At 42.1% G+C, this 14,102-nt stretch overlaps 1 protein-coding gene across 10 annotated transcripts in view; it reads right to left on the bottom strand.

Moving 5' to 3' along the window:
• Positions 1-13,398, bottom strand: part of abi1a (abl-interactor 1a) — a 43,305-nt gene extending 29,907 nt beyond the window's left edge. For all 10 annotated transcript variants that reach the window (XM_029457705.1, XM_029457707.1, XM_029457713.1 and 7 more), the window contains exons 1-2: positions 13,218-13,398; positions 3,073-3,240 (exon numbers count right to left, since the gene is read on the bottom strand). In XM_029457705.1, coding sequence (XP_029313565.1) covers positions 3,073-3,240; positions 13,218-13,334 — 285 coding nt within the window. In that variant the 5' untranslated portion in view covers positions 13,335-13,398. The remainder of the gene's footprint in view (positions 1-3,072; positions 3,241-13,217) is intronic.
• Between the last annotated feature and the right edge of the window lie 704 nt (positions 13,399-14,102).

Raw genomic sequence — 14,102 nt, 5'->3', positions numbered from 1 at the left:
AGTGGATTGATCAGTGACTATCTCCAGAGAAAAAAGCCCCTAAAAGACGACATGCAGAGCTACGTGAAGAGCAGGTAGACCAAATGGGAAAAAAACGAAACGAACAGAACACCGCGCTAGCTGTTAGCGCGCTAGCTGTTAGCACGCTAGCTGTTAGCCCTATGTTTTGTGCAGAAGGCAACTGGAGGGACTATTTTATTTTGAACATCATTATTTAATAATAAAAACTATTTAAATTGGAGTGTGTATTTTTCTTTCATATTGCCACACTTGGTAACCGTTTTATAAAAGCAATAGCTCACTTCAGACCGTGATATATGGTCATTATATCACAGTTAAGGGGGTTGTCAACCCTCCACTTCGCGTCGGGCCGAACCACGCCTCTTAACAGTGATATAATGAGCATATACCACGGCCTGTCGTGAGCTATTGCTTAATTATAAAACTGTTCATGCATCAACAAAACACACAAAACCCAGTTTAAAATTATGCTTACCGGTGACCAGGTTGCAAGTTGGTTATTGCATCATACAGTGTCAAATTATTACAGCTTCTAAAAAAGGATGAAGATTTGTCATTTGAGTACCGAGTTTGTTTAGTCAAAATGAGCCTTTTGACATCGCATTGGGCTCTAAGGGAAACGTTTTACGGATCAAAAACATTATTCACAGCTGAATCCATTGGTTGCAGCCTTGAAGTTGTTGTAAGCAATTTTTTTCAAACACAAGATTCAAAAACCGTAGAGGCTGAAGTTAGTTTAATTTCTTCAGATATTACAGATTGCATTATGACTTGCAACTGCAGCACATGCAGAATACAAGGTAAGCGGTGTTGCGTCACAGTACAGTACAGTACAGTACACTTGGCTCACAGGGAAGCTAGTTCGAGTCGGAGAGATGCCACCGCTAAGCAGACACACCCTGACGCCAGGCAACGTCTCACCACACACTGACTGACAGGCTAATGTAAGAGAGCCCGGCTTCAGGCCTGGATGAGTACAAGCTTAAGTCAGAAACGGAACATAAACGATTTTCAGGAAGACACGGAGCGAAGCAGGAAAAGCTGCATTAGCCTAATAAATTCTAGCGGTGTGTTTATTGTTGGCGTGTCGAGGATAAAAGGATGCTCACGTTTCATTGGTATTCACCTGAGCAAACCGTACTTGCCTTTAAAACAACACATACCCCACGCACTGTAGACTTTCCTCTTCATTACCCATTCAGCAGAATGCAGCGGCGGCCTCGAGGGCTCCCGCTAATCTCATATCCATGAGCAGCAAGAGTGAAACGGTAATGATCCACCTCTGAACCAGACAATTGAGAGCAATAAAACACCCCCACGGCCCGCAAAAGCTCACAGCCCCTGTCTCTTTATTATTAAAACAAGAGATCCGCCTCATTACGGCAAACACATTAGGACGTCTCTTGCTTAACCATAGAAAACAAATAGATGGAGATGAAGAAGAACATTAGGCATTCTGCGTTCTCCGACCTATCAAGGCAAAGCCGCTAAATCATTCATATTTCTCAGGGACACGACGTTATATAAAAAGAACCAAGGAGTAGCATGGTATTCTTGTAGCTACGCTGAAGATCATCTGGAAAGAAAAACGTGTTTGGGGAACGTTTTAGGTTTTTTTTGCTGACCACCAGCTGACCCAACGTGACACCGTCTAGTTCATATTCACCACGGCTACACAAGCGTGGGCATAAATATAGCACAGGACGGATGGAATTTCCCATGCGCAAGACAAGAGGCGGTGGTGAGCACTTGCAAAGGAGACAGAAGTCAAACAATATAAGCTACCCCTGAAGTTTACCGCTGGGCAATGGCTTTCTTCTTGTGATCTGAAGTACCATGTCTAACGGCCTTTCCGACGTGGCTCAGGGGGTTGTCATGGAGACCAAGGCAGGCAGTGACCTTGGTATCAGCTGAATGCTATTTGTCAGGATATTGACTCAAAACCTGAAAGTGTGTAAATATGCCTTTTTGGTCCCTCTCTCTCTTTTGCCTTTCTTTGCTTGTCATCATCCATCTTCCATTTCCATCAGCCTTCCCTCTGATTTGCCGGATCTCTCTCTCTCTCTCTCTCTCTCTCAAAGCCCTCAAGTCTCACAAGTCCTCTTTCCTTCCATTAGACTGAAAATATGACCTTCAGTGCAACCTGAAAGAATTTCTGGTGCTCTTAGCAAAGCACTGTGAGAGGAAAAAACACAGATAGGGGCCATGGGAAAGACATAACAAAAAAGAACTACTCCATTCCATCACATATCACTCCATTACAGCATTAAAAGAGTTTCCAACAAGAAACCTATTAGTACGGATTCAACCACGAGTGTGTTATACATGTTCCAGGTTTGGTGAATGCCTCCCACTTTTAATCTACAACATGCCACCTGACTGGAGCTCTTCGTTTGATTTATCTGAGCTCTTAATGCCTTCATTGGATGAGCGGCTGGATTTACCTGCACATGGCAGAATCCTCATGCTATAGAAAGAAAAAGGTTAGGAAAGGAAAGACTCAGAGGGCGTCTACAAAGCAACATATTGGGATGCACATTTAAGTTAGGAATGACCTGAACAACACAGATATTTATCACTATATCAATAGTGGTGTAAGACATGTTCTAGTAAATCCATTGAGAAATTGATGATGAAAGGTGATAAATGTGACAAAATATTAGATATTACTACTGGCTACAAGAAAGACCCTATGTGCGTTAGGGCTGCTCAGTAATCAGTAGGTCAGACCAATACTTGCAGATGACAAGAGCATAAAAGAAAGACAAACAGACCACCAGTCATTTAGCCAAACACACAGTCAGTCAGACACTTGTGCAAGAATGATACCAAATACCAACTAATATAAAGGGAACCATGCTCACTAAAGAACGCCTCGGACTGCGTTTAAAAATAACAGAGTCTATGTGAAAGTGAAAGGAGAAGTGGGAAGTGTGGGGTACCATTCTTCACAGCTGTACAGTCTGTGGTGTGTGTGTGTGTGTGTGTGTGTGTGTGTGTGTGTGTGTGTGTGTGTGTGTGTGTGTGTGTGTGTGTGTGTGTATTTCTGACCTGGGAGATGTGGTTGATGGAGGACTCCATGCGCCGCAGCTGCGAGGCCTGGATGTCCAGCAGCTGCAGTACATTGTTGGCTAAGGCATTGATCTGGTAGGCCACACTGGCCAGGGACTGGGTGGTGTAGGCTTTGGTCTCCTCCAGAGCTTTCCTCTTGTCCTGGGCCTGTGCATGAAAAGAGAGTAGAGGAGAAGATGAAAAAAGATGGCAGAGGAATCCAGTTACTGTTAATATCAGATAACATTCACATCCATCTTCTAGCCCCTTATCCAGGTCAGGTTTGTGGTGGATTTGAGCCAAAAGAGCAGCCAAGGCATCCTATTCCCATCCCAACTCTCATTCCCCAGATACCACGCTCTCTCAGGGGGGGGATTGAGATGATGTAACCCATCCTGCAGCAGCTATGTTGGAGTGCAAACAGCTGACAACATTTTCAAACTCAATAGAGCTTGGTAGAATCTAACATACTTAGCATATTCATTGATAATAATTTCATTCTTTTTTTTAACAAGAAAGTCCAGAACCCTGAACACTTAACGGTTTGCTTGGTCGCAAATGGCAAACGCTGACCGCATAACTGCATTAGCAACAAAAATAAGCTGTGTATTTAGCCATATTGTGGCCAAAAATCTGCATATTTAGAACATATGACCGGAGAGAGGAAGTGGATTATGCTTTAGATGTGGTTTTGAGAAGTCCCGTCATTGCTGGATTCATCAGTTACCACATTACTGCCAAAAAGAGGTTAAACCAGAAAAACTGTGGTTTTTGAGGAGCCACCTCACATCAAAAAAAACAGGCTGGGGCGGGGAGCCGAGCCCCAAACTGAGCCATCCTGTTTGAACTCTGCGGGCTCTTCCCAGCGCTGCTCGCTCATAAAAGTAGAGTCCAAAGAGCGCTGCCTGGAGGGGCAACACTGGGCTTGACAACAAGGGGGGGGGGGGGGGGGGAGGTGGTGCTGGAGGAGGATATGAATACTGGTAATAGTGGTTAGGAGGCAAAACAGAAGTAAAAAAAGGGAACATTTGGTCATATGAACAAACCATGGCATGTCTCATTACTGATTCCATGTGGCAGTGCGCAACTAATCCAGAAGCAATCTGAACGGCTAAAAGCTCCTGACCTGGAGCGCTGCCGTGCTGGTTAGCCTCGGACGGGTGGTAGAGATGACTGCGTTTAGTCGCGTTTTTTACTTTAGTGGGAATCAAGAGCAGCAGATGTGTTGTGTGATAACAGCCTCAGAAAAGGAGGAGAGATTCCTCCAGAGGGCTCGGCGCAAAAGGCCATCTGTTGAAAACACATTCATTCATGTGCACACACAGACACCTACTCTTGACACTGCAATATGCAATATGGCGAATGGAGTAACAGCTGCAGGAAAATATATTTAACAACAACAAACAAACAAACGAGGATACAGTTTTTGCTGTATGGAGACATTTAAAGCATATTACTGGACAACACATGCTGGTCTACATGCAAAGAACAGTAATTTGCATTCATTTGTAGAAAGGTCTGAACGTAAACATGCTACTATGTGCTGTTATTTGTAATGCAGGTTGCAAATTGTAACATGACGAAACGGCACAATTAACTCTGTTTTGCCAGCATCTTACAGCTGTAAAGTGCAAAGACAAACAGTCCCATTAATACTTCAGCGCACAAATGCTGAACTGTGATGTCTAAAGAACTACAAATGTCTATCTTGCAAACATTCATTTAAAAGGGTATCCCATGCTTCCACACAAAGCACAACATGTGATGTTGTTTAGTCGATGTTTTTCAAAAGCTGCAATTGATACGTTTTTAAAATGTGTCCAATCTACTTTCATACTCGTCATGCATTCTGCATAAATGCTTGCTTTATTTCCTAAAGTAACAAATGAACCTTTTTTCATTTAGAGTCAAAACTGACATGCTTTCATATGAGTAAAAGGGAAGAAATGTGTCGGCAAGACCACAATGAACACGCGTTTTTGTCCGTCACCAAGTACAAGATGACACAGCACAAGATGAGGAACGGTTTCTGATTTGATGCGGTTTACTAGGCCCTAGAAATTGGTGCACCAAAGACTATTAACAGTCATCCCCTCTACTTAGGTTTCTCAGTTTTTTATTTCCCCAGTGACATCAGCCACAATGAATCAGATTAATTGGTCAAGAAAGTTGATACACTGAATGGAAAAGGGTTGACCGAGGCTCTTCCTCCCTTGGTTTACAAGCAAGAGTTTAAATCTTCAGTCTTCTGATAATCATACAACTGTAATTCTTACAAATCCAGAGCTCAGTTTGCACGATCAGATGCACAGAGTTTGTTTTTTTCTTAAAAAGGAGGATGAAATAAACAAACAGAGTCATCATGTCAAAAACATGCTCTTTGGTGAAATCAGCTTCTAGGCATTTTTTGTATTTCTGGACAAACTGCATTAGCTGGCAGAGTTGCGACGCGAGGTCTGCGGTGGGCGTTTGTCGGACAGATGCGATACTTGATTGTATTGCCAATGGCGGCATCTTAAAGTCGTCTGTTCTAGTCCCTTCACTTGTTCACGCATCAGAAGTCGGCTGTCCACAAATCCCTAAGATCCTAAAACAAATCCCCCAAACAAACCGCATTTGTTGTCCAATTACCCAAGAATCTTTACTCCCTATGACATCCATCTTCAGCGACAAGGACTACAATAAAAACAATTTTTTGCTAGAGACATTCACCAGGAGAGGAACAAACTGTGTGTTTGCGCAGTACAAGAGGTAAGCAACAGCACCAGAGAGCCGACTGTAAAACACAGGAGGAGACACAGAGAATGAGGTGAGCTCCCAGAGAGCTCCTGGGGCACTTTAGCTCATATTTCTGAACTGAGTAATGACTGAAAGAGACTGCAGAATATCCAGGCAGTAGTAGACACCCTGTCAGCACCTCAGCTGGGTTTAGTACAGAGGAATGCAGCGTCCGTGTACGCACAAAGTAAAATTGTAGCTCGGAGCTGAGGCAAGATAGATAATCAAACAGCCACATGAATACAGCAAAAGAAAACACAGGGCCAGCGTAGCATTGTTGGAAGCATACTGTTGGAAGCAAGAAGGGAGTGGTTTCATTGGAAGTGTTTGAAGCACTGGATAAATACTCCCAATTTGCTCCGTCGCCTATCCAGTCTGACAAGATAACGGCCACCAACCGCCACGGAAGTGCAATCAAACTTTTGTATAAACAAAGTGGTGCATTGCTTCACTGTCAGGGCGGGCTGGCTGGCTGCATTGAGAAAGTCGGACGGAAAAGTCCAGACTTCCTCCCCGAGGATAGAAACTGGGGTCAGGGGAGGTGTAGCTGCCCCTCCACCCTGAGCATAAATAGGAAATGGACAAAATGAGTATTCCTACTGACTCCCCGAAATGACTAATAGAAGATGTTGGGGGAAGTGAGACAAAATATCTAAAATCAAAACTCATGGAGGGGATTTCACTGAATCATCCCCTCTAAAGTTTTGACACATGGCAACATTCCAACCTCTTTACACAGGGATTAAAATAAAGACTTCAATAACATGCTACATCTGTCTGCACTGCACCGAGTATAGACTGTGCAATCTGCCCCTGGATTTGTGCAGCTGACGAGCACATTTGTGTTCATGTGCTCCCACTTGTCCGCAGGGGGGAATGCTCTCTAACTAAAAAAAACTTTCAGGAATGTCTGGAATTCTGAAACACGTCTTCAAAACCTTCCAAGTGTTGCTGGAGAGCTCTGCTACAGTGTCAGGGGTTGCGCGGAGGAATGAAAACAAACATATCGTAACAGAGCTACTGCAGATTTTTATTTATTTTCTAATCTATGAACTGGGACAGGTTAGAAAATACATAGGAGTTGAACTTTGAGTGGAAAAGCACCTCAGCAGGAGTGGCACCTTATGTAGTCTAAGAGCAGAATGGAGTGTAAATCCAAATGGAAGGTCGTAGAGCTCACATGGCATCTTGTATCGACTGCTGACCGCTGCACACCGGACGGGGCGAGATAAGTGAGACAGGAGGCAGCTGAGAGCTAGTTCTCTGCGGGTTGCTGTATTGATGTGGCTGTCTGACATTCAGCGGCTGATTGAGAGTAAGGTGGAGCCCAAATGAATACGATATCGCAAGAAGGAAAGGGTTTAGGATGTGACCAAATGTTGCTCAAGCCATTTCCTGGTCATTTTAGTTCCTTCCGCCAAAGCACACACAATGATAGATTACAAGACGGGTGGAAGGGAACACCCAGTTACGGAACATCCAAACAGTGATAGCTTCTGTGTCAGTACCTACTACTGACAAAGTTTCCTTTTTTTATCCACTATGCCTATTGGTCAAGGTAACATTTGTCAAACAGAGTTGGGAAATGCAAACTCTGGCTGGAACAATATTGATTGGCGCCATTATGGCAGGTAGTTAGGTCCGTAAGAACTTGCATTTAACTAGTTTGAATTAAATCAAAATACAACCCTAATTCAAAACTGTATTGAAGAACTGCTGTTTTTCAATGCAGCCTTCAGATTGGTTGTCATGTTACTGTAAGGCAGTAAGCATGGCGTTGAATCAAAAATGCTTTACTTGTCAGATGGTTTGGTGTCGGGATCATCGAACAAGTCAATTTAAGTTTATTTTCTGTACATTTGTCCCACTCGGAACATGTTAGGAACTGTGAAATGTGAGGATTAACTTTACAGATGCTGCACTTTGTTTTACAAAGCATCAGGAATAGAGATCTTATTGACAACTCTGCAGAAAGAAATCGTCCTCCCTTGCTGTTGGAGATCACCCCTGAATGTTATCTTTTAAGTTTTAGAAGATGAATCCAAGCAAAAAAAAAAGCTTAATACAATGAAGGAGATCTCATCATCAACCTGTTCAGTAAGCATCCAAACTTTTACATATGAAACGGTGAGAAACTTAGTGCCGACACAAGCCACCTGAGGAGACAGACAACGTAGTGAAAGTGACACTGGAACGTGTTAAGAATAAGGAAAACCTGCCAACTTAACTTCAATCCTTCCTTGAGCTAACTCTTAGGAGGAGAAGAAGAAGAAAAACTCAGCAGTACACTTTGTGAATTCATAATTCCTGCGGGGCAGATGGAGGCTGACTGAAAGGCCATAAGGTCTACCTGACCTTGAAGAACTGCCAACGCACAATTAAATATTCTTTCAGTATGTCAGGCAGGAGACACAAAGGGGAAGTCTGCACATGGAAGGAAACTCATTAACCTTTCGTGAGTGACTTGAGAAGGGGTTCGCCCAGGCAGAAAGTCACTGACAAACAAACGACCCAACTGATAAACACATAGTGAGAGTCATCGATAAAAAAGCCGACACTATTTCTGCATAAAGCCAACTACAAGCAGACAATTTGAGACTAAAACAATGATGTCGGTATCGCCTACATCCAATTTTTATTCTGAAACTCCTACAGTCTAACCAGACTGTAACAGATCAGTCCAACAGGCTGGACCAAACCAGCAGCAGTCAGCTGAGGGGGAAGCAGTGACAGGTGGTCAAAAAGGATGCATGGAGAGAAAGAGAGAGAAAGAGAGAGAGCAAGAGAGCGACAGAGAAAGAAGGACAGGAAACGAGGACTTTGAGTAACCCAGAGAGACAGAATTGTGTCAAAAAAAATAATTGCCACCTTCTCTCTTCTGGGGAGAAACTCACATTAATTCACCTGGGAAAACAGCACAGGACAGGTACACCAAGGTTATATGACCGGGACATGGAGAGGACATATCTCTCCTCTGACACTTCATTGATTATGAAATGTCAGCGCCTCATTTCAAAACTGCTAATTTAGGAGCAGAACTAAAAGCACAAATGGGCATCATGCTGGCTCAGCAGGCGATGTCACATGCTTTGAGCTTGCAACACTGCATCTGATCTGGCATATGACCTCTTGGTTCATCATAAATCTTACTTCCATTTCCCTATTGTTACTGTATGCTGCTTATTCAGCCTTCTTCGCCCAGAATTCCTAGCAACCAATTAAAGAAAATATACATGTATATGGTGTGCTAAATATGTGGCTTTGCTATTTCTGGAAGTGAAACGATGGTGCGACATTAGATTAGGATGGCTAATTGTTCCATTCTAATTTAGATCAAGCCATATCTGCTCGGAGAGTAACGATGTACCATCTGACCCAGCTTTAGGTGCCAATACGCTGCTGACAGTTTGTAAAGGATGGCACACAAGAGGCTTTTTTAAACGAGGTCTTGTGCTTTTCAGTGCAACGAGTGGAATATCTTGAGCTGAAACAATCAATTAATCTACATATTGTCTAATCAATCCATTGTTTTGTCAATGAAATGTAAAAAAATTAACGACACCTTTCAACCATCAGTGCAAAACCCAAAGATATTCATATCGACATATCGACCATCATATGACAAAGAAAGGCTGCAAATGTCTATAATCTAGAAGCTGAAAACATTGAAAAATAAAGCTGAGAAATCTTCAAACTAGTTGCCGATTCAACAAATCAATGCATCTAAATCGTTTGAGTTATTAATATCAAATACAGGCTGAGCAAAACCCACAGAACCTGAATTGTACTAAAGCAGCCCTCTCAGTGTGTTCCCCGGCCAACATGGCCAGGTGGCCCACTTTGCATACAGTCTCTGTGTCCTTGTCACAGGAGGTTACACAAACTGACAAAACAAAGAGAAAAAGATATATTTTAAGGGTGCAGCAGGCGTTTTCTCTAACCACCTTATAATACCTTAGAATAACCAGGAACATTCGAAAATACCAAACTCCAGATTCATCTAGAATAATCTCTGTACATGTGTCTTAATTTGAAAGGGTGGGGGGCTCTATTATTACACCATTTCCTGACACAGAGAGAAGGCATTTCCAGGGAGTCAGTCATCATTGTCAGTGGCGCAAACAGGAAACATAACTCGGACCCGTCAGTGTGTCATATGCCACACACGCACACACACACACACACACACACACAGAGTTTAAAAACACTCCCGTGGACAAACAAAAGTCACGATCAAGTCGAGAAAGCCTGGGCAGTGAACACAGTTTTCACCATCTGCTTCAGCCTGCTGAGCTTCACGGCAAGTCCACAGCGAACATTTGCAACACCCCGGCCTCCATGACAAGAACATGGAGAGGGAAGAAGGGGAGGGAAATGTGAAAGAGGAGTGCTGAAAGGACGAGCCGGTTCATGCTGAGGCATGTTGATATGTGCGTGGTTTAGTTCAGAGTGCACATTATGTGTGTGTGTGTGTGTGTGTGTGTGTGTGTGTGTGTGTGTGTGTGTGTGTGTGTGTGTGTGTGTGTGTGTGTTTATATCTGTAGCAGAGAGAGAGAGAGTATCTACAGCAGACAGAGAGGGATTATGAAAAGTGCACTGTTAGTCTGACACTCGCTTCACACAGAGCGCTACGTGTGCCGAAAAGCTTACAATCCTGCTTCTTTACATCAGCGGTTTGAAACAAGGTGCTCTGCTGAAACACGAGGACTGAAGCACGTTCGGTGCATGAAACACAACTTTCCACAGCGTTTAGTTAGAGTTAGAACAAATAGTACACATCCATCCTTCCCTACTGAACTCTTTATCCACCACAGCTACATGAAAATGACAGTTGGAGAAGTATTTGTTTGTTCCTTTACACATTTTACATCTACATTGGTTTGGGTGTCAGTGGAGATTTTTTTTGTCCAATAATGATCTAAATACTGTTTTTGGAGCCTCTTCTATTTACCAAAGGCAAACACACTAAAGTCCCGTCAGTTAATACAGAAGTGGTCAGATTTAAAGACACATCTAAAACTACTTTTAGTTCTTGATTTGACAGGGATGCACTTCCATTTTTTAAATGACATCCATGTAGCTCTTCTATGAAGTTGAAACTTATTGTAAGTTGGCAAATGAGCAATTAAACAGTGTCAGTATTGGCCTTAAATATAGGGCCGGGTATCGGTATGCATTTAACATTGTGTCGATAAACCCAAGTATTAGTAGCGAAACAAAAACATACAAATACCTTATGATTGTTTGCTCTTTTCCCACAAAGAAAGTTACAAAGTTATGATTTCAATCAGGAAGCACTGACAAGACTACAAACTAGATCTGCCATGTGATGCCAACGTGACAGTTTTTGGTATCAGTATTAGGTTTAATAACCAGCCCTATAAAGCTAATGACTCAAACACTAAAGAATCAGTATAAAATATGGGCAAATATGTGCCATTAAATATCAATATAGGCCTTCAAAACAAAAGCAGAGTATGAAATTAAAGATGTGTACCAATACAGTATCTACATCTTGTAGCCATGTACAACGTTTTAAAATGTTATCTTAAAAAACGACTACATAACATAGTTTTAAGTTTAAAAAGAACTACAAATCTGACCAGAAATGTAACACCAACTCTCTGTAGGTTTTCAATAATCTCTGCCTACAGATACATTTCTGTCAGTAAGTATGTCCGCCATACAAAAACAGTGACAGTCTTGACACTAAATATCAGCAACAAATACGGGCTATTGGAAACAGAAGCACCTGGCCTTCAAAACCTCCAAATACTGCTGCAAAAGATTTACTCAAAAGTAAACACAGTTCCATGTCTCCTTGTACATAGATCTCACTACTGTGTCATTGTGTGAAATCAGTTTGTAATGCCTCCATCTCATGTTACAGCGTGATGTGGTAAACAAGGACATTCCCACATTCATGTGTTTCACTGTATCTGAACCATCATGGTAAATAAAGTGCAGAAAAAGACACATTTAGGGCTCCTATGGGACAAAGATGACTTCTTGTCCGGTAGCATTTGCGTGGGTTATTACTGGCGCAGAGCTTCAGAACTGAGCCTCACAATGCCCAATCATCGGAGGACATGGAAGAAAACAAAATTACAGGGAGTACAGCTGGAATGGACACACCCTCTGCAGCTGATATGGTGGGTTGTTTGTCTTCCTGCCGAAAGAAAAATGTTCTCACCGACCACCGCTCTCAAAGAGCAACTCTGGCTTTTTTAGAATTGGCTTACCACAGATATATTTGTACTAAAACATTTAAAGCCATCTGGTAAAGTTCCACTGGGAATCATATCATTAGGACAACACATTCACATCAAAGAGTTTCGTAAAAAATACAGGAGCTTTCATAACATTACAGTATTATCTACTTTATCAAGAATGAGAACTTAATCATGAACTGGAAGACAGATGCAAAGCCACATTAAAAAGGCCAGCATGGATTAGAGCAAGCGCTGTTCCCATGGATAAGTTGAGAAAAATCAATACCGCAGACCTTTATTGACCAACTAACAATGGCTTTGCATTCCTCCCTCAGCCTAGTGAAATATGTTAAACATGCTCTTCTCTCCATCAAGTTGCATTCCACAGATTTCCATGCATATATAATGTTTAATGTGGCATTATAATGCATTTAAGAGTAAAAGCAATGTAGCAATAATAAAAGCCATGCACTGGCATTATAGCACAGTGCTTACAAATCCATAACGTAGCCACTATATACCTCCACTGTAATATTCCTGTAGTATCCCAGTGGGGACTTGTTGTGGTATTAAATGTGTAGTTTAATGGCCTTAAGGAATGTAATGCACTGCTATGTGAAACTATAATATTCATGTACACTTGTATGTTAGAGTGACATTTAGTTTCCCATGTGGGGCCAGTGTCAGCATCAATGTGTGACCAAACTGGATTAAGTATCTTGTTGGGGTCTTTAAAATAAAATTAAATATTTGTTCGCAGCTAAAACTTGCTGCTGTAACGTGTGTACACACACACACACACACACACACACACACACACACACACACACACTCACACTCACACTCACACACACAGGCCTCCCTATCAGCAGTGAGAGTGGAAGCAGTTTTTGAACCGACCTAGTGTAATAATAAAAAAGTAGACACACCCTCTGTGTAAACGGAATAAATGTGAATAATGTGAACAGATACAAGAGGTCTACATTTCCCGCAGTAGTGAAGACCCCAAACTGTTATTACAGCTCCAAGCTTTGGGCGGAGGAGATAATTCCAGTTTCTTTATCCACATTTCCTGTCCCAACAACCAATTCAATCTCGAGCTTTTCCGCGACAAAAGGAAGGTTAAAAAGACAACGTGGTAGCTCACTCACTTACCTGGACATAATTGTTCTCGCAGTAGTCTGCTACTCTGGTAAGGTTTTGGTAACTCTCCACAAGCGCTCTTTTACCGGCCGGAATCTCTTCCTCTAACAACATTTGTAGCTCTGCCATCTTACATCTCTCCGCAGAGCCTCCCTTCCCTCTGCCTTCCCTTTGATTGAAACAGCCACCAGCCCAGCTCTGACTCGGAAAAAAAAAATCCTCTCCGCCTGCTATTGTGGGATTCCTGCCCTCGCTTTGGCGTAACCTCAACCCGAAGATCGTCTGTGCTGGGGAGGAGTAGTCACGCGACTGCTTAAATGTTGAATCAGTGTTTGGTCTGCATTTCAGACACATATTGTACTCCTTCCCCTGCTACATTTATTTGAAAACTTTAGTTAGTTTTAATGTATTTGTTGTACTGTTTAATCTTGCATAGTCACTATGTGAATTAAATCTATGAATCTATGTCAGTATGTCTGTTTACGGACCCCAGGAAGAATAGCTAATGTGCACAAAAATTACAGCGGAGCAGTCTTTTCCAATGAAAATTTAGATCTCATGAATTATGATGTAAGATTATAGATTGAGATAGAATTGTATTGATCCCCAGGGAGAAATTCACAATCTACCCAGCAGTTATACATCAAAGAAGTTAAAATAAGCACCACCTTTACCAGCTTCAACAATAAAGTGATGTACACATCAGTAATGCATCAATACTTATGATCTAATGTTATAATATACATTGTTCTAAAATTGGCCATTCTGCATTATGAGTACTTTTACATTTGGTACTTTATGAACCTTTCAAAGCATAACTTTTACTTGTAAGAGAGTATTTCTAAACTGTGTGTGCTAATTCTACCCAAGTATAATAGCTGAGTACTTCCTCTGTGC

Source organism: Cottoperca gobio, chromosome 20 (assembly GCF_900634415.1).
Source record: "Cottoperca gobio chromosome 20, fCotGob3.1, whole genome shotgun sequence".
Lineage (NCBI taxonomy): Eukaryota > Metazoa > Chordata > Actinopteri > Perciformes > Bovichtidae > Cottoperca > Cottoperca gobio.
The sequence above is the reverse complement of the archived record's forward strand: the minus strand, read 5'-3'. Positions and strand labels throughout refer to the sequence as shown.